Source organism: Camponotus vicinus, unplaced genomic scaffold, assembly GCF_025532165.1.
Source record: "Camponotus vicinus isolate PSW18456_S1 unplaced genomic scaffold, iyCamVici1.0 SCAF_8, whole genome shotgun sequence".
Classification (NCBI taxonomy): Eukaryota; Metazoa; Arthropoda; class Insecta; order Hymenoptera; family Formicidae; genus Camponotus; species Camponotus vicinus.
The window spans coordinates 13,183,125-13,205,064 of NW_028141980.1; the positions used below are offsets into that span (position 1 = coordinate 13,183,125).

Below are 21,940 nucleotides of genomic sequence, written 5' to 3' on the forward strand. Positions count from 1 at the left end.
GGAGTAAAGCGGGTGCCCTTTGACGATGAAACATACGAAAATCCGCCATATGCGCGAATCCGGCACTCATGAGAACACTCAAATTTCTGGTTAAATGTAATTTGACATGGGAAGCTGGCACGCGGAAAGCACGATGTATCGGCGATTCAAAAGAGTTTTTAATATGCAAAATGCTATATAAGAAGCATCGAAAATCAATTATAACTTTATAATATTCTATAAAGACATACTTTAATTTTGTTATCAAGAAACTTCATTTCAAGAATGTAAAAGAAAGAAAGAAATGTTCAAGATATAAATGCTTCTTGAGTCAATTAATAAATTTCCACAAAGATTTTTCTAGCATGATAATATGCTATTATGCTAACCCGACTTATAACCCCTTCCGGCTGCTCGAGAATCATAAATTTCATCATACATGACGATACAGATGTAAAAAACGAAAATGCGAAGACGTCGACGTCCGTTAGTCGGCCGGAAGTTCTGTGTTATGAAAATCAGACGTCGGTTGGTCTGGTATCCGATGATACGTAACGAACTTTCCGGCGTTTTCGTGTTCTCCTTGTGTTCTCAAAGTGGGCGGTGCAGAGCAGAGCGACAAGTAGTTGCACCGGCCAGCAGATCAGAAATCAGAGACGGCGCACCTTGAGAAAGAAGACGAAGGAGCTCCTTGAGGAGTACCTTGCAAGACGCGCATCCATCCTGGGCGGGGACATCCGGCCTCTGGTTACGCATTCATCTATGCGCGAACTACGAGACTGCTTGTCATTATATCAGAAGAAAGAGAAAGCAAAACGATCGGTGGGAACCGTCCCTGTGGAACTAACTTGCCAAGAAGGACTTTATGATGTAACGTACTTTTGATGGAAAGATTGTCCCTGCAGTTATATTTTTTTGTGAAAGGATTTCAGTTAAAGCGAATCTAATGAAAAAAAGAGAGAAAGAAAAGTCCTATACTTTTTTATCAAGATCCAAAAATTATATAACAAAATTAGATTGGATAACGTTTCTTATTAAGACAATTTGGTCTGATTTCTACGATCTTGCAATGGTCGGCCATTTTGACGGGATCATCTTGGAAAGGAATATGTCTTCTCAAAGCAGCATGTAAGAAATATCCCCGTCGATTCCCGTAATCGTTTGTCCGCATTGACTGTAAAGCGCAGCTTTGAATAGTCGCTCTGAAAAAGCGCAATGGCCCCGACCAAGTGACGTAACTCGAACCCGCTGTCACTGCTAACAGTACGTTGACAGTCGTTCTTTTGTCACCATTATTCTTCACCCACTCCTATACTCTGCTTTTCTCTTTCCGTTGTTAGAGATAAAAATATTAAAAAATTTTTTTAAATATGCTATTTTTTATTTAACTAATTTATGTAATAATCATTTAAAGCTAGAACAAGAAATTTAAATTAAAGCTACATTTTATATTGTATATTTCTAATAAAGAATTTTTACGATGTGAATATGCAGCAAAAAATAACATCCGTTTATTGTTATAAGATATAAATTAATTAAAATAAAATTACTTAAAATATTATTTCCAGGAATAAAACAATATATTGAATTATTTCAGAGAAAATTAAATGTTGGAGTTTAAGGGTTATTACAGTTTAATGATCATTCTATCAATTTAAAAATTAATCATATTATATATATAAACTTATTATCTCAGATTTATATATAAAATTCTCTCTTTATTATAAAATTTTCTGTTAAAAAATATTACTTATATTTGATCTATTTTTATATCTTTTTTTTTGTGTGTAATATCTCCCCACTTTTCTGCTTTATCCATTCTTTTCTCTCGAGATACAGCATCTCGTCTTCTTTTGACAGAACCTCGTCATCCCTTTCACAAGTTGCGCGTCTTTTTTTCGCCGGTTCTCCTTGCCCTGTTAACGAGTGCCCCGTCGTTCGCTCCCATTTCGCCTCTCTTCGGCTTCTCGAATTTCCACCAGCGGCGTTTCGACGCTCGCCTCCCCCTTTTCATTTCGCGTCCTCGCCCGGACGATTCGCCTTTTGACGAAGTGCTTCTTTAGTTTGAAAACGCATGTTATTCAATACTCCCGCCCGCGCCAAACAAAGCTCTTCCGGATACCGTGAGACTTAACTATCTCGTCGCAGGTAGTTGATTGCTGGCTGATTTACCCACTTGCGCAATGCCGGTGAATAAAAATTCTATAATAAAGAGAAAACGTATTTTTTGATAAAAAGAAGTACAAAAGCTTACTATATAAACAAGTTTAAAATTGCAGGAGATTGCATGTTGAGTGAGGATTCTTTCTTCCCTCTAACGAATGTCAATACAGCTTTCTCCCTCCATTTCCGAGATAAGAAAGTGTTCGTAAACATATTTCATAATTTTTATGACATTTTTATAACAGTAAACAAAAAGCGTGGGAATTCTTAGACTAGAGTATTGTTCGATCGAACACAGTTCGACAAAAAATAGAGCTTTTTTCAAATTTAAGAATTAGAATGAGCATATCTTTCTTTTATTTACGCCAAACAATTTCACCCTTTAAAAATATTCTATTATCAATGTGAAGAAAAGACGTAAATCTATCGTCATATATCATATATCATATGTCATATATATATTATCAAAAAGTTTCTAATATGTATTCTGTATTTGCTTTGCATACAATAATTTTAACAATATTTAATTTAAAATTTGTAGAGAATAAAAGTAATATAAGTAATATAATATATTAAACAAAAATTCATTTAAGAAGAGTTTACCGTAAAGCAAGATAAAGCGAGATAAAGCGAGATAAAGCAAAATTGATTTGTTTATAGTATTAAAATATTTATTTTATATATGTGTGTGTGCGTGTGTGTGTTCTTCAAGTTTGCTTCAATTTTCGTAACGGATAAGAAATATCTTTTTCTCACACAGTTTTCCGTATCTATATTATTTATTTATTTTCTAAGCATGTAATTATATATTATATATTCGAATGAAATTTTTCGCGTAAATAATTTCGTAAAAATGTAGCATTAGAAATTTAATGGATTATTATAAGAAACAATATTGCAGCTTTTCTTTTAAAGTTTTCGTAAAAAAATCGAGTTACATTGTGTAATTTTACGTATGTATATTTACATATGTAATACGAATAATTATGTACATATATATATATATATATATATATATATATATATATATTAATTATTCATATTACATATGTAAATGTACATACGTAAAATTACACTATGTATATATACATACACAATAAAAAATTGTGTGTCCATATTAAAATTTTCTTGTGTTACCACGTTTTGATTAGTACTTCAATGTAAAATTAACATACAATCTATATGTTATTATTTTTATAACATTTTCGTGTATTATATTTATGTCAACTTCACAACTTAACACTTTGTATATGTCTCTTAGAAATGGAATATTATTTTGAGTATTTTTAACATAATCATTTTAAACAATCAACATGTCTCAAAGTTAGTTTAACATTGTAAGAAAAGTTAAAGTGAATCTTCAAATAATCTTGAACTTTGACATACAAAAATAATCAAATTTACTAAAATCAAATGTTTCTATTACAAATAATTTAAGTTAAAATAATTACTATTATATGTTAATGTCCTCAACATTTCTGACGATTTATTATAACTATTTTTTCATTTTCAACAATTTTTAATTAATTTATATGTTATTACATTATACTTAAAGTCACAATAACAAAAATAAATGTAAAGTATCGTGTCAATTATTTAACATTTTTAGTTTGTCAATAAGTAACATACGACGAATGAGTTATTTTAACTTAAAATTTAGAGTGGACTTTCTGGGACATGTGAAAAATGTTATAATTAACATTTTTTATTGTATATATATATAAAAGACTAGACAACTCTTTCCAAACAATCCAAAATTTCGTTAATGGTCGTCTATATTGTTCAAGAAAACAAAAAAAGGCCTTAAATATCATAAAATATATGAGTATTGAACCTCCGAAATCGTTACGTTTGTCAGTCTGTCGAAAAAAGCGTCATAAATACGAGTATGTCGAAACTACAAGAAACTTTTCTATAGTCATTATGTTGTCATAAAATGTAAGCGAATGATTCATAGTTAACACAATTAACTTGAAAGTTAAGGTAACTGTATTATATTTTATCGCCATGTTCATTGCCATATTATATTATAATTAACACATAAAATTGTAAGTCAATATATCATTATTAATATTATCATGTTATCAAAATAATGATCAATAAAAATTATACTATATTATGGTTTTTATATTACGGTTATTATAATACATTTTTTAACATTTAACATTTATGTATAATTTTATTAATCTATTAAAAATTACGAACAATGAAAATCTCCAAAAAAGTTGATCATATTTAAAAAAAAATTATAATTAAAATTTATAAAAATCTTATTCAACAAAAACATTGATCAAAGTGTAACTAAACATATGAGACAGAAAGTATAAAAAAATTATTCAGCTATGCTAATAACTCAATGTTAAGAAAAAAAAATATAAAAATAGATAAATTTATTATATAATTGCATTCATCCCCTTAAGAATTTTCAAGCAAATCAAGTTTTAACAGATAAATGTAAAATCTTTTTCATTTATATATTCTAGATTATTTTATCATAAGTATCATTAGTGAAAAATGAATAATTATTCATCAGGAATTGTTAATCGGATGTCATCAATCAATTTTTCAATTTTATCGGCATGGCGCGAGATAAACAGAGAAGAAAAGGTATCACGGGGTGGAGATGCGTGATTCATGCGGAGCATGATGCGCGACGATCAAGGTAGGGAATAGCGCGACGATGAGAGAAAAAGATAGAAATTCATAGGAGAATATACGAAAAAAGGAAAGAAAACGGAACGCACGTGTCGCTTCTATGGGAGCGTTCACACGAGAACCATCGTCGTCGGTTAATCTAATCATTCGAATGTAAGGTACAGACATATATACCAGGTGCTCCTTTACATCCGCGAAAATTCTATGTTATTAATTCAATTCTTATTTCAATTGTAATTCAATTATTATTTAGCGTAAACAGCTTTATAATTAAATTCTTAAATTAAAATTTTGTTATAATAAAATTTTAAATTAAAAGTCTTTAATTAGAAGTATAAAAAAAGAGACAAAGGGAGAGAAATTTTGCATATAAAGTAATTAACATAATGTATAAATATCTCATCTTTCGACATACAATAGTTTGTTTTTTAAGACACACACAAATATTAAACTTTTTAAAATGTATTCTTTATATTTATTTATTTCTTTTAATTTATAACAAGACAAACCTGAAGCACCCCGTATACTAAAGTATTCGTGCAGCATCGTTTCTCCGTCATATTCCCTCATCCTTGCGACACCGCCCTCAGTCGCGACGCCTGATCTCTATTCGCTTCCCCCGGCGCACGACATTTCGCAGCCGTGTCAATGCGACCCCCGTTGAGAATTCCATTATCGCGGCCACGATTTATGCCCGTGCCGGATCGCAAACGACGAATGCGCACTCCTTGTTGAAATGGAAGCGAGCGCCGTCATCCTGCCCCCCTTTGTGCCTCACCGATGGCGCGCGAAATGTATGTCGCGGGCGGGGGTGGTTTTCATAAGCGACGCTATTTTCGCGTCGTGCGACCTTGTGCGATTGGATTATGGTGTCTGATTTATAGTGATCGAAAAAAGAGGACGAGTTAGAAAACGCACGATGTATCTGCGAATTCCGTCTTTTACAATTAACGATTTGATTAAGAAAGCGTTCACTTACCTTAAAGGGCTTTCTTTTGCAAATTTTAAATAAAAAGATCATTATTTATTTTAATTTCTCAGTTTGTATGTATCTGGAAATTTGACAATCTTATGACAAAAATACTGCTGTACGATAAGAAAAAATCAAATTATTACACTTATTAATTAAGTTTTAAAGTCTCTTATCAATTAATTATTGCGACATATTTTTCCTTTATCCACTTGCTTCTTTAAATTTGTTATGTTGATGACACAAGAGATAATGGAGAGCGAGAAAGGGATGCGACCAGGTGTTAATGGAACCATTAAGAATCAGAGAAGGGGAATGTAGAGATCAAATCACACACCACGCCTTCCGGAACATCCGCCTACAAACGGCTCCCGCATGCGCGATGTACCCTACGACGCGTCTTATAGTGGTCGTTCGTGCCACAATGGTGCAACGTGACATACGCTTAACTATACACGATGTATTATGTGACCTGTTCGAAGGCCGACTCCCTTCCGTACGCCACGTGTGAATTTCTGCCGGTACACTTCAGGAACGAATGACAAAAATTCTATATCATCATGTCTAATAAATTACATATCGATGTAAGCTCCCCAAAAATAGTAGTAATTTAAAATCCCCAATTATAATTAAATTTCGATAACGTAAATAGCTATTATAATAGTCTATTATATAATCCATTAATTATACGCATGTTACACGTCTTACATTAATAAATTTAAAAAATTCCAATATTCATCGATATAACTTTTTTTTCTCCAGGAATACAATTTTATAAAGTCGGAGCGATAGAGAGTATCGAGAGATAATCTTTATAGTATATTCGATGCAAAAAGAAATGTTGTAGACGGAGAGATAATGCATCAGTGATCATTAATTTATCATGTATCGAAAACCACAAAGAGTCCAACGAAGGAAAAATGCGGGGGAGGACGACATCGTGCCTTTCGCGGAGTACAAAGTTACGATGCAAATTGTAGAGCACGTCATGCAACCCGCTTGCACGAAACGCATTCACCCTCGTCACCATACACGTGGCTCACGTGAATATCCATGAGAACTCGCGGCTCCGCAATGTCGTGCAATCGTCATATGGAGCTCATTAGTCAACTAGCTGATGACGCGTAATGCCATCCACGCTCGAGTGCTCGCATACATACGAACGAAACAAGCTAATCAATGTATGTGTTCTGTAAATTCAAATTCTGTAAATATTGGTAGAAAAATCATCACATATATATTCGATTTAAAAACCATTCTTGAATCGTTTTCACGTAAAAGACTACTTTTATTAATTAGTTTTTCTTCCATGAGACATGTAGACTTGCGAAATGATTTTACTATACTAAAAAAAATATTAAAAACATAATTTTATAACGCTACATAAATATCTGTAAAAATTATCTATTAATAGTAAATTTTAACAATTGATAATAATATATAATAACAATTGATGAATAAGAAATTCATAACATTTTTTTGCAAAATTTTATTACTTGACAGGTTTCCGGAACCATTTATATATTACCCAGTAATACTTCTTTCTGCATAGTGAACGTAAAGAAGGGACTAGGGATGAAAAAATAGGGAAAAAAAACGAATTAACTACTGCAAAAACTCAATAGAAAACGGTAAGGTAAGATACCGTACTGAAATCCTAATAAAGTGTCACAAAAAGATTAAGTATATTTTAAAATATTTTCTATTTTATTGTCTCCAAAAATTTACTAACAAGATTTCAAAACTGTATCTATACTCCTGGACAAAATTAACGCATAATTTTTTTTCACTTTTTCTTTAAAAGCTGATATTTAAATTTTAACGAAAAATTTTAAAGAAAAAGTGAAAAAAAATTATGAGTTAATTTTGTCCAGGAGTATATATATAAACGCAATCATTTATACGTCATATATTTTAATAAAAATTAGAAAATACATTCTCCATGTCCGATATTATCATCCCTCTACATTTCTACCAATAATTGAGGAAAAAATTCCAAATTTGGCGGAACCATATTCAATAAAGAGAGCGAGAGTATTCGCGCAAAATAACAGAGGTAAAAGATAGTCCCGCTTAGGAATTAATCGGAACAAGAGTGGTCGACACGGATTCCACAAAGGCGCAGCGGGTGCTCGTGATATAAATATTTGTTTCGGAAGGGAGCACGAGGATGTCGGGGCAAGTGCGAGTCAGCGGGAGGGATGGAGTGCTTCGCGGAGGGCTCGAGAAATAATGGCGTGCACGCGTGTGCGAGCGTATGCGTGAATACGCACGAGAGTCGGAGTTCTACGGTCGAGAAAAACTCTCTCTCTTTTCGGTACTTGAAAGACAAAAACATCTTAGCCGACATCGACCCGCATTTCGTTCGCCTTTCAGAAGAGTTTTGTGGGAAAGTTTGCTCGACCTTCAATCCTTCAGAAAGGTTTATTGGGAAACCGTGGCTTCTCTAATTTTTATGGTTATGGCCATATTTTGAAAAATTTTTCACAATCAAGAAAACAAAGATCTTTATTTGTTTTCTAATTCAATTCTTTATTTGTTTTCTATATCAATTTTGTATATTTGTGTAATTTTTTCTTGTATATCTGTCATTAATTTCTTATTTTTATTAATTTTAATATTCTATGTTTTTTATTTTCTATTTATAATCCAATTTTTATTCCCTTCTATATGATAAAAAATGGAAAAGGATCTTTAATCTCTTATACTCCAAACATTAATTATCAATAATTAACGCGTGAGTAAGATGGATTCTCCCGAGGAATTAACAACAGATGATGATTGATTCGTAGCAGCGCGAGTAACATTCAACATTAAGGTCCTCGTTTTGCGGATCCCTTTTGGAGGAAAAGCGGTTCTCCCCGTCTCGCCAAGCATCTATATTCACAACGGTGTATAATGGCGGCTCCTCGGGATGGCAAGGACAAATCACTTAACGCGGTTGCGTCCAATGTTGGTGCGATGTCGATGCTCGATGTGACAAATTACTCCTCCATTATAACCCATCGATGACGCACAGAATCGGAGATAAAATATGAAAGGTGCTCGTTCATGTCGGGACTTAATTAGGGATATGAGTGTCGGAATACGCGATAATAATCCGATGAAAATGCTCTTATTTTGCTGTGTGATTTTAATTGCCGTGAGAGATAAATGATTATGATGGATAATTATGTATGTAGATCGAGAGAAGGCAAGAGAGACGGAGAGAGCAAGAAATTTTAGAGCCGCTATTTAATTACTGTTTGCTCGAACGATATTTTCGACCATCGAGGACTTGCTAAAATTATTCAGTCATAGACGGTTCTTGTCGATGAATTTGATAGCAGGATACAGATTCGATTGCAACACAAATTTCTTTGTCGGAAGGCGAGTGTCTGTACATTTATATCTCAAGATATTTTCTCAAGATGGTTGATATATTTTAACGCGACAAGTAAAATGATAATTAGGGATGAAGAGATATCCCACGCTAGCTTGTATCATTTATAGTATATTTTAAGGCCATCAGCTTCCACAAAGTTAAATTCATGGTCGTCGAGTAATGTAATATCGAGTTCTTCATCTATTGAACAGCGTTATTAAAAGATTTTTTTAAACTCGATAAAAATCCTCGATATTGCTCAAGATAATGTAGTATGATTAATATAGTTTCCACATCGATCTTCTTTATATGCAAGGCAGCGACTCGTTCGACATCACTGTCAATGACTCGTAAAGCCGTAATCGAAATTCGTTCATCTTTATGTCGCGCAGCAGCCGTCTTAGATCGTTCGGATTCCAAACTAGACGAGCAGTCGCAAGATTCAAGATTGTACGGACTGAGATGCGACGACATTTTCAATTCGTTTTGTAGGCGTGCATCCTAAGGAGTCCACGGGCGGAGAACAGAAGCGGCTGTTGAAGAGGCGAGGGAAGAAGGATAGATTTTGAATGGACGCAGTATTCAATGTTTTATCGAGGATCTACGTTGGCTCTGAATGCCTTCGTTGACTGCCTTTGTACCAGTCGCGTTGCGAGCCGTAGATCCTTCTTCAAGGAATAAGGGCGTGGGAGGAGTGACGAGTTGCGAAGGATATACCGAGCTTCCTTTCTCTCCCTCTTTATCACACTGTCGAGTAGATTTTCCCCTTATTGTGACAGGAACAGTACGCACACAGGTGGCATACCTTGCCACTCTTGGTACCTTCACGCACCGCTAATTTCCCGCTCGTTATCCTCTGTACGTAATCATTCAAATCGCTTGCAAAGATGCTTCTTCCGCATTTGCCCGATTGTCTGATTGTTCGTAATGTAATATTATATTGGTTTGTAGCGTATTGATTAATAATGATATCGACTCGGTTTCAGTCAGTTATTAAATTCTTTGAATTGCGTAATTAATGTAAATTAAATATCACGAATCCAAAAACTAAAGACTCAAAAAAACACAATTTACTGTTAGAATTTTTAGAACATAAAATCTAAAATTAAAAATTATAATCTTTTCATACTTTTATGATATTTATATTTCAAAAAGATGTTAAGAGTTTATTATTTTAATTTTTAGTTTCTTTTTCTTGAATTAATAAAAAATAAAAACTAAAAAAATTCGAAACCCCTTATATAAAAATTTGAATTTTTATATTTAAAATTATTCAAAGTTATAAATAAGTTTGATCTCTAAATTCTTCTTCAAAGAAAAGATTTCAATCTATATTCCATTGTTCTACATTCTGAAAGATTCGACGATCTCTCTTCAACTTCTGAAAACGAGGATTTTCTGGTTTTCGCGCATTGATTCCCTAATCTTTCACCCTTAGAATCGCGCGAGAGCGATCTTTTTTTCAATTGTAACACAATCTAAAGTTTCCCTTGTCGCGCGTGCAAATATACGAGACGTCTCGACGATAGTTTAAAGCGAAAGCGTATCGAAGTCACGTGTATCCCCGCGGGGTGGGTGCGTGTCGCGCGTTTGCTTCCACTTTTGCGGGGCACATCCCGTTCCGGGCTCGCACCCTCTCGAGTACGCAATCCTAAATAGCGGGTCGTTGCGCTACGTCCGATCACGTCCTGACTGTCAGCGCGAGGGTAAAGGGGATTAGTATTTCAATTATTTGCACAATAAGAAGCGTGACCGGGCGGCGCACGTCGACGGACGATATATCGAGTGGCGGAGTCGCGTGACCGTGTTTATTCGCCGTTGAAACCTCGACGATTGGTCCTTTGAACGCCGCTCTTCTCTTAATCCAGCACACAGCGTACACGATAATCCGACCGTATAGCGGTAAGATCTTCTCCTAGTTTATCGACTCTCACCTGAGTTGAGGCAGGTTGAGGTGAGGTGAGAGTCACCTAGTTCCATCTATGTGGCTAGACAGCGCCTAGGTTGTGATCGATTGGAAATATTGTGTATAAAAATTTTTAAATATATTTTTTGATAAAGAGAGAAAATTATTTTATAAAAATTTAAGGAAAACGTTAGAAATGTATTATGTATATTTAAGAAATATTTTTATTAGCTTCGTATTAGCTTCTAAAATATAAAAACACTTTAAAATCATATGCACATAAAAAATCTGAAAGCGGTGAAGAAATCCCTAAAATAAGACTCTTTCAGATAATAAATGCTTAAAGATATAAGTGTAATCTTAGTATAATTTAAGTTTGATACAGAGTAAAGCGCAGAATTGGAAATCGAATCGGATATTAGTTTTTCGAAGGATAAGGATACTGGAGGAATTTTATTTCTAAATGCACAAATTAACACCAAAGATAAATTATGATTGATATTGATTTGCTGAAGCAGAAGCCATTGTTTTATTTTATGTATGTAATTTACATACATTTCATCGCACGTGCATTGTTGACTTAATCGATGCCGAGATATCCACTTCTCACATCAGATTCGACGTAAGCCGGATTTATTATCATAATTTATGAGAACGCCTCTGCTTGTAAGGCAAGCAAGGGAATTTCGGAGATAAATGATTCCGCGGGATATCCATTAATCATAATAATATTATAAAAGCTAAACAAGCATTATATATATATAAAATTAAATATATTTAATTAAATAGATTTAATTACAAAAAAGTGAGAAGGAAAGAAATATATGTTTTGATTAGTAATTAGATAATATAGTTGCAAATAAATGTTAATTTAACACAAAATTTATTTAATATTTAATATTTAATAATAAATATTTTAATTTAATATTTAATAACATTTAATAATTAATTTGTTTATTAAGTAAATTTTGTATTAAATTAACATTTGTTTGCAACTATATTATGCAATTACAAATTAATTACTAAATATTGAATTTGATATTATTAAATATTAATTTTTAAATATTAAATTAAATGTTATAATATTAAAGATTAATTATTAATTATTAAATCCGATATTTAATTTGTTTAATACAAATCTATACCATCATGACGCTTATTGTTAGATTTTTTCATAGCATGCAGAATATTATTCAAAACATTGATCGCGATTTCGACAACAATCGTTGTTTGAAATAGATCGTTGCGATTATCGATAGACGTCGGGTTATCGAAATACGGATGGACATATTCGGAGAAGAAAATTGCCTGGCCTTCAAGGACGTTCACTGCCCCTAAAACGCGCGAGTAATTCCTGTCTGGCGCCAAGATAATGAAGAACCAGTCACAGTGTCGTTGTCGTACATGACTATCAATCCCGTCCACGCCTGAGTATTTTGGATTCTGGAGTTCCGTTTCGATCGCCGCGAGCGGGGATTTTAATTGATGTGGCAGAATTTAATACGGGAGATGTCATCTATCGTAAGGATGTTAAATAGAGAATGATCGCGCCTTCGATGGTCGTCGAATTTATGATTTTGACATGACTAAGTAGCTTAACGTTTAAACTCGTGCGATTCGACTTTTAATACCATCGTCTTTACATCGACCACTCGAACGTGTAGACTATAAGATCTTTGAATTCTGAATTATTTTTAATTAAGATTAAAAAGATTAGATTTTAATAAAGATTTTTAAAATGTTTAGAATTTTCCTTTACATATATATATAATCAATCGATTTATTTCATTGTAAAAAGATGTCGAAATATAAAATTCTAAAATGTATACTCTCGCTCTTAAACTTGTATCCGAGATTATTGACTTTTACAACCTTTCGAATGATGATCGTAAAAATTTTGTGAATTATTAAAATTTTGTTTGATATATGAGTCTGTCTTCTTTTATAGCAAACGAACCAGCAAGCTGTCCAATGAAAATTGTTGCGAAGAAATATTGAATTGCTGTCAATATATTTTTTACTAAAAATATACGAGCAGAATACTATCATTAATGTCATTCTGCTTCGATATACATTGATCACAGTGTAATATTATTACATGATTTACAAGCAAAATGAGAATTATTATTAGCATGATCATTAAGTCATAAAAAAACCAAGGATCGTGGATATTCACAAAGAGAATAAACCTTTCTTTATAATCTCTTGACCGATCTTTCTTCTAATTAATCTTCATTAAAACTCTCGTTAAATAATCGTTTATTTAATTATTGCAAATTTTTATCTTATACTTATAAAACACGTTCTCTAAATAGATCTCAATTAATTTCCCAATATGAAAAATTAAATTTCAATATATATTAAGTTCTAATTTATTGCTAATTTTTTGTTTTAATTCGAATTTAACGCTCTCCAATAGAATGATATTAAAAATAAAAATGTTAAATTAACATTACTAATATTAACATTCTTAACATTATTAACATTATTAACTAATTAATTAACATTATTAACTAGTATTGTCACTTTAAAAAAATACTCGTATAGCGAATTATAAATAAAAGGAAACATCAAAATTAATCGCTAATTAACTTGATCAAGAAACGTAAATAAACAAAAATATTAAATTTTCATCGCGATTGATTTTGAGAGATAATATGACAACACAGCGCGACGGTTTTTGTCCGTTCGAGTTGTATTACGCAGATGATAACAAGATCACGGAATGTAAACAATAGCGTCGTACGTCACTTCGCTACGTGTCCTTTTAGTATCTCTCGAACTGTGACCGCGACAAGTACTTAGAGAAGTACGACGCGATAATTTCTTACAAAATTATCACTATTATCGATTATATAACCGCATGATTAATTAATTTTTGTAAACTAACATTCCGTGGTTTCGACTGCGTGTTTTTTAGTGCCGAGTGAATCGTAATTTTATGTAATCGTAAATTTTGCATTCTCTCGTCGCAATAAAATGTAAAGTGAATATCACGTGTAATTAATAGAAGTGCTATGTGAAATTGTGTGATCGTAATTAATGGTGTTCTCATGAAAATATCACTCTCGTAAAGTTACGAAGGAACAACAAAGAATAAACAAAAGAGAAGGACAAAATTCGGAGAAGCATCGAATGATGACGGAGCAGCTGTGAGGTGAGTAATTTATTTAATTTTGTTAATTTTTCATCTGTTATTTGTAAAAATTAATTGCTCACTTATTTTTATGATAAAAAACATTCTAATATAAAAAGTGTAGAAGAATAAATAATCATAACAACATAATATTTATTTTGTGATAATATAAAGTGTGTTTTTGATTACTTTTTAAATTTATTTCGAATAATAAGTTTTGATAATAATTCTCTCTCTTGGAAAATAATTCAATATCAAGCTTTATGAACTTTAACTTTTTCTTTTTACTTTTTATTAATAATTCAATATCAAGCTTTATTAACGTTAACTTTTTACTTTTAACTATTTTATTATAATATTTACTATTGTATTTATATTTGCTATTATTTATTATTATATTATAACATATATAATTTGTTCATCTAAAAATTTATCTTTTCATAAAATTGTAATTGTAATTATAAATAAATATTTATCTATAAAAAAATTAATATTTTTGAAATGTTTATATTCCCAATATATTTGAGCAATTAATATTTACATTTTATTTACGATTCGCTAAGTATTTTTCGGAAGAGAAGATACTGATTTAAATGTTAAATAGACATCTTCATTATTAATGCCAATTTCCTCCTAAGGAAAAATAAATTCAAAATTAGAGCAACAAATCAACAATATAACACTTAATTATGCAATACATCAGATTTTATTTTTTTGATAATGAGGATGGTTACCGAAGATTCTAAAATTCTAAATAGTTGTAATAAAGAAACATAAAAATCTCTATAAGCGATTCTAATTCATGCTAATATTTTTGATTTTACTACGTTCTGAAATTTACATTGCCACTATTGGAGATCTATAATATACGTAATAATACAAAAACACAACACGGTTTTTATTCGTTTGAGTTTCATTGATTTCAAATAACAACAAAATCGCTGTATATAAACAATAATATTGTACATCATTATGTCCTTAATATTTCTTGAATTACGATCGCGACAAGTTTAAGAAATGTCAAAACGCAATAATATTTTTATAATTATTAATTAGTGAACTATAGATTTCCAAAACCAGTAGTAAATTTCGTAGCCTTTGTCTTTACATCGAGAAAAAGTTGACTTTCTGCATTAGAATTCACAAGAAGATTTATTTTATAGTTAAGGTAAAATAATTTTCAAATACTTTATCTTCACAATATGAATTTATTACAAAGTTGTCGTTGAAAAATGGCGGTGGCTGCACGCACAGCACTATACATGTTATAAGATTAATAGTATAAATGTTGTCTAGGATACTTATACGAGTAGAGTTCTTAGAGATAGTGTCTGTAACATATCGGAATGCTTTAGAAGTGTACATATGGGAGAGTAAAATAGAATAATTGCGATATTACTTATAGCCTACGAATGTGAGCAATACGCGAAAGATATATGATATAGTGTCCACAAATAACGCACCGGTGTTTCTGTAACTGTTCAAAAGAGAAGCAGCGATGATTTTGAAACACCCGTACATACTTTTTCCGAGTTTCGCGAAACGTTTCTCGCGCTTAGGATATATATTTGCTCGCTTGATATTGCATGGCGAGAGGAACTATCTCAAAGGACTGAGGTAATGAGAGAAAACGGAGCTAGTTTCAAATATTAAATAAAACAATCGACACTACGCGAAAAAAAAAACGGAACTTTCTCGTTGATTGAGATATTTCTTTTGACGGAGGAGGGAGAGAGGCAACTTTAAGATCTATATGGGGAACTTACAATTAGAGCTAGGAGACATGCAGAAATGCTGCCGCGACAAGTCGGTCCATCCATTGCAACTGCGGGGTCTGTTCTTTAATTCGGAGGCTCATTCTTAGAGGACCCTGGCAGCTGCAACTTTTTCGTTTACCTCTTCATCGCAGAAGCGTGACCGCAATAAAAGCACACGAAGGGAACACTTGGTCAATGATTTCGGAAGCTATTAACGTTAGAACATTCAGACATATTCAGACACTTCGATAACATATACTTCAATAACATGTTTTTTTAGATATTATTATAGTAAAGTCTAAAAATACATGCTTCATAAAATTCGACAATAAATTATATTTAGTATGCAGAATTAAGCTGAATATTTCCTAGATTTTAAAGACAATAAGAAAAGTCTGAATGTTTTAGCGTTAACTTTGGCATAATAGCGAGTAATGCGTAAAAAATCCCCTTTCGATTAAATTAATCTTTAATTAATACAGATCTCTTGCCACATACATACATACACAACTCACATTAATCTTTCTAATATATAATACATAAAAAAATGTCGATAAAAGCTTCAAGTTGATTTCAAATTACAGTTGCATCGATATCGCATCAGAATTAGACATTTTCTCAATATTTTGTTGTCAAGCATTTTGTTTTTGTCAAGCTTAAAGATCGCACAGTTTTCACATTCATTCTATAACTAAAATAATTAATTATCATGTTTTTTAAGAGTATCAGATTATTGTAGAATGTATAAAATTTACAGATGTGAAATTAATAATTGTGTCATTGTTGATATTATAATTGAAAATTGTCTAAATCGATGCATGTCGTCACCCAAATGCAAGCTCTCGCGCACTAGAAACATTTTAATGATTCACGTTCTCGAGAATCTTTGCGAATAACCCGTAAGAAAAACATTCGACAACCACTTCGATCGGTTGCCACAATCGTCAAAGGCCATCGAGCAGCACCGCGCACAAAAGTTCGTACTTTCGCCGCCCAAAGAATAACTTTCATCTGTCAGCGTTTCGCAATCTGAATCTGAACATCGAGATTCGACTTTCGTACGTCGGTTTCGATCGACCTTTCGGTCCTCTGCTCGGTGACGCGCGCGGCGAGTTGCCTTGATCGAACAGGCTCTTCCTTAGATCCTAAGAAACATATCGTCCTTAAAATTAATTGTTGAGGCAGTTGAGTTGGCAAGAGCAAAAGAATCAGTCGTGTTCGTCTCGTCGACGACGCCGCCGGAGCCACCTCGTCCTCTTCATCTTTCCTATCCTACGTTATCGCGATGCTCACAGAGCGAGAAACTTCATTAGAGCGTCATAGATGAGCTGTGGATTGATGGTTCCATCGGCGGTGTACCTGACGCCGCGTAGTGAACCATCGTCATGACTGACGACGCCGTACTCGCCCACGATGAAGCCATCCGGTGTCCTCTCCTCGACCCTGTACTTCCTGTAGTTCCTCCCTTCGACCACATAACCGACTTTGTGTCCGTCCTCGGACGCACCCGGGGTTTCTTCCGTGACGACCAATTGCGGCCCGTGGACGTTACCGTTGCTGCCGACGCTGACCGATTCGTCAATTTCGTAGTTTTCCTCGTCGGGTTCACCACCGTGCTGTTGGCGGTTCACCGGTTGGCCCTCGGAGTCGTATACCTTGCTAGGTTCACTGTATATCTTGGCCGGCTGCGAGTAAATTTTGGCCGGCTCGGAATAAACCTTGGCCGGTTCCGAATAGATCTTTGACGGTTCGGAGTAGATCTTTTCCGGCTCGCCGTAGACCTTGGCGGGTTCGCTGTAGATCTTAGCAGGCTCGCTGTAAACCTTGGCCGGTTCACTATAAACTTTGGCAGGCTCGCTGTAGACTTTAGCCGGTTCCCCGTATACTCGTTCAGGATCGCTGTAGACCTTGGCCGGCTCGCTGTACATCTTGGCGGGTTCGTTGTAAGTACGCACGGGTTTGTACGTCTTGGACGATTGACTGTAGAGTTTCGGGCTTGAGCGATTGTACAGCGGCGCATCGTAATGACGTCCCATCTTGCGTCCTTGAAGCCGATCCGATGGCGTCTCTGACAGTTCCTCGTTCAACTCGCGTGGTTCCGAGTTCTCCACAGGCAGCTCGTAATTCTCCTCTGTCGGAAGGGTGATCGCGTCAATGTCGATATGCGTGGTTTCATTAGTTTCTTCGTTTCCGTTCCTTTCTGCGAACGAAGGGATCTCCTGGATTCGAGGTGTCATGGTCACGCGGCCGTGCCAGCTAGTCCTCAACGAGTCCTCGTCGACGGAGAATTCGCTTCTGTTAGACTCCGAGACGATATTACTGAGCTCCTCAGTGACGAATCGGGCTGGCGGTAGCGTCGTTGTCGTCGTCGTTGTCGTCGTCGACGTTGTCGTTGTTGTAGACGATGGCCTGCTGGTGCTCGTTGTGCTTCTAATTGATTCTCTAGTTGATTCCTTAATAATTTCTCTACTCACGGGAGACTCCAGACTCGGTGGTCGTGTCACCACCGCGGTGTCAGCGTTGTCGTAATGCTCGACGCGCACCTTGTATGGTGTAGCCTCGACCGTGGACGTGACGCTGACGCCGATCACCTTCTGTCGGCTAACGCTTTTGCCGATGATGCCAGATCCATTGGTCCCGTTCGATATCGAGGTTGTTCGATCTTGGAAAATCGGCGGCGACGACGATGGAGACGCGCTCGTCGTCGTCGTCGTCGTCGTCGTTGCCGCACTCGACGGTGTCAGACGCGTCGAGCTTATTCCGGGTGTGCTCAGAACGTCGATCAACGACGCCAGATTCTGTTGCCGGTGCTCCAACGTTTTCTGGCTTATAGGATAGAAGCGTACGACGTCGTCCCGGCCGTTCGTTTGCGGTCTCGACACCGAGATCGGTCGACCGCCGCTCGGATTTCGAGATATTCGGTAGATTGACGCTTCGTGTTGATGCGACTCGGCGGTCGCGCTGTCGCCCGTCGATGAAGCCGCGTGTTGACCGCGCCGAAAACCCCGACGTCGCTGTGGCGTCGGCGCCATGGCGCCGTTTATAAAAACCGACAAAAATTCCGTGCCGGCGAGAACATCGTTTTTCTTCGCTGGAGCGCCGCGGGTCTCCTCCCAGACCAGAGTCGCCTGAAACACTACCTGAAAGGCACGTTGTATTAATTAATATTGTATTTCGAGTCTCGAATATTTATTTCATAATCAAACAAAATAGATAAGTATATTATAGATGGGCGTGTTTAGAAAATATTCCTAGTAAAATTCTCTCTTTAGTAGAGTTTAATCGCAGATTATATATTTTTCGTTTTAAATATTACATTTTAATGTTTAAGATTAAATCAATAAATCTAATAATCTAATAATCTATAAATCTAAAAATTGATAAAACATTAAAATCTAAAAATTTGATGAAAAATTAAATTCTCTAAGTTTCAATCGACTACAGCTCAGAAATTCTTTGTTCATATGTCGATATTTTAATTGAGAGAAAAATTATTGAAAATTCTGATAAAAAATATCTTAACATATGTATCAAAAATTTCATATTTATTTTTTACAATAAGTACATAAAATTTAAATTAGCCATATAACAATAGGAAAGATTGCAACAAAGGAGATAAGAAGCGTATTAAGTATTCAATTTAAACTAGCCGGTGGAATAAAAAATGGCACGCGAATGAAGTTGTACCAATATTCGAATTACAAAGTAAAACGTCCGAGTTAAAGAAACCGGATGTACCATTTGCAGGATGTAACATTTTACTCTCGATCTTTGTGTGGTGTCATTAAACGCACGCGAAATCGGCGAAACTCGCACGAGTAAGTATTTTATTCTCTTCTGCCGCAAGAGGAGCGAGACAAAACCCGAACAGTAACGCGATCAGTCGGTTCTCAAATCTTCGTTGAGGGGCATTAAACCACTTTTACGCGTTTCATGTGCGTTTGCAGAGATCACGAAGGACGCAGACAGGTGTGCATCCGTGCGACTTATAAATTATTCGAGACGCGTTCGCTCGTAAAGTCCTCTAAAGACACGCCAGCCATTCTCCCGATGAAAATCTCGAACATTTTGCAACAGACTCGTCGTGAATACGTCGCAATTTCGCCACGCATTACTTCCTATTATCTGAATTTCAAATTTTCTTAGCTTTAGTAAGATATACAAGATTCGAGAAGAACGAAAAAAAGTAAATGTCAATATTTATTATTTTATATTATTTATTATTTTATTTATACTAGGAAATATGAGTCTTTTTTTTTGTGGATTATTAACATTGGAATTTTACTCGCGATTTATTCGCAACGTCTTGTAACTTTGAGCATCGTGTATGAATTATACGGCTAATTATCGTCTATCCTGATTTTCAGCCGCCAGATTATCGATCGTGTTCTTAATCGATTTCCAATCACCGCGCATATAATAAGATACATGACTATCGCAACTATAATAAGGTACTTGCAATTCTTTGTAATCGCGACCTTGACGGATTGCAGGGTAAGAACAAGCGTCACGAGTACGATATTTATGCGGGAGCAAATGGTTTATCGGACTTCTCGCTCCTCTACCTTGCAAAGAATGATGGGCGAGATTGTCGTTTAAATGTAACAGTCCTACGTCTAATAATACCGGAACCACTGTGCGCTTGGGATTCGCATTTGCAAACAATGGCGAGAGCTGCTCTGATAGGACGGTTGAGAGAAGAAGGTGAATCGTAGATATTCCCACATGAAAATTTTGGAATAAAGCAAGCGTATGTAGCAATTAACGTTAATGCAGAGTGAAAATCTAGTCTATATCGTGAAGCCACATTTGTATTTACATTCTTGCTACTCGCAATTAAAGAATTTCGTGACTACTGTCGCGGACCTTGAAGCAATTTTAGCCATTTTTCTTCGCCAATACAGTAGTATCTGCATTTGAAATACTCGTACGCACAGAACCAATCTACATTCATATGTTTTTTGATTATAGTGATCATCGTGGAGGCTACGTGACTTGGATCGTGCGAACTTGAGATGAATTTCGCTCGACACCAAACAGAGGAGACGATGTTAACATGAGTGACGTGTTTCGCAGAGGAATGATTCGACATAATATCACCGCTAAAAGTTGATCTTCGTCTTTCGATGCGCCGACAAAGTTCACGAAGAGGAAAAAATTTGAATAGCTGTGCGATGGGATATTCTTGAACATCGCGGGAAAGAACGAATCTCTCGATTTACTGACGATCGTAATAAATCGTGCAACATTGTGAGTGTCTTAAAGCAAATTCGACGGCCATCCCGGCGGTAATTGGACATGCGTGTTTCTCATATGTCGGTGAATTCAGGAGATAAGCCGCCGCCGATGTGCGCAAACATGAATGCTTAATTTATCTCTTATTACGATTGCTACGCACATTGAGAGAAAGGACGCACAGGGAGGAGTCGAGCCACGAGGGAGCGTGTGATGATATGGACATGCACTGTTTCGCATATTCAGACGAGGAGCAGGAAATTTATGTGAAAGGTAAGCGTTCTTCAAAAAGGAAAAACTGTGTTTTTAAGGAGAGAAAAACATATTTTTTCTTAATATCAAACATAATCTATATTTATATTAAATGAATAATACTACATTTAACTTTGATAATTATTATTATTAAAACTTAACACTACGAAATACATATAAAAAAGAAAGGTGTAAAAAATTATGTTTAATAAGCATATTAAAATAATAACCAAATACTTCCGTTGGCTATAAAATTCTTTTAAATGATTAAAAGTACTTCAAACTAGAAGAAAAAAAGTTCTAACAAGTCTATAGATCCGCTTAAAATGATATTCGTACATCGAAATAAACGCAAACATGTTTTAAGAAATTTGAAGATGATGAGAATACGTTAATCAATTAATCATCTTAAATTAGTTGCACAAATATTCCACTTTCAATTAGTTATTAATGTACTCTGTTGGCAAAATGTATGTATCTTTCGTAACGCACGTTTAATGGCGTTATTACATGACACTTTGTG

At 34.7% G+C, this 21,940-nt stretch overlaps 1 protein-coding gene and 1 long non-coding RNA gene across 3 annotated transcripts in view; one reads left to right on the forward strand and one right to left on the reverse strand.

Moving 5' to 3' along the window:
• Positions 1–13,971: 13,971 nt before the first annotated feature.
• LOC145975430 (uncharacterized) overlaps positions 13,972–21,940 on the forward strand; it is a 50,774-nt gene continuing 42,805 nt past the window's right edge. The window contains exons 1-2 of one of the 2 annotated variants that reach the window (XR_014439971.1): positions 13,972–14,194; positions 20,902–21,438. This is a non-coding gene — a long non-coding RNA (uncharacterized LOC145975430). The remainder of the gene's footprint in view (positions 14,195–20,901; positions 21,439–21,940) is intronic. The other variant, XR_014439970.1, reaches the window with a different exon arrangement.
• The window catches only part of LOC145975428 (uncharacterized), a 36,513-nt gene continuing 29,915 nt past the window's right edge, over positions 15,343–21,940 (reverse strand). The window contains exon 2 of the mRNA XM_083105911.1: positions 15,343–19,070. Within this exon, the coding sequence (XP_082962037.1) occupies positions 17,220–19,070 (1,851 nt within the window). The 3' untranslated portion in view covers positions 15,343–17,219. The remainder of the gene's footprint in view (positions 19,071–21,940) is intronic.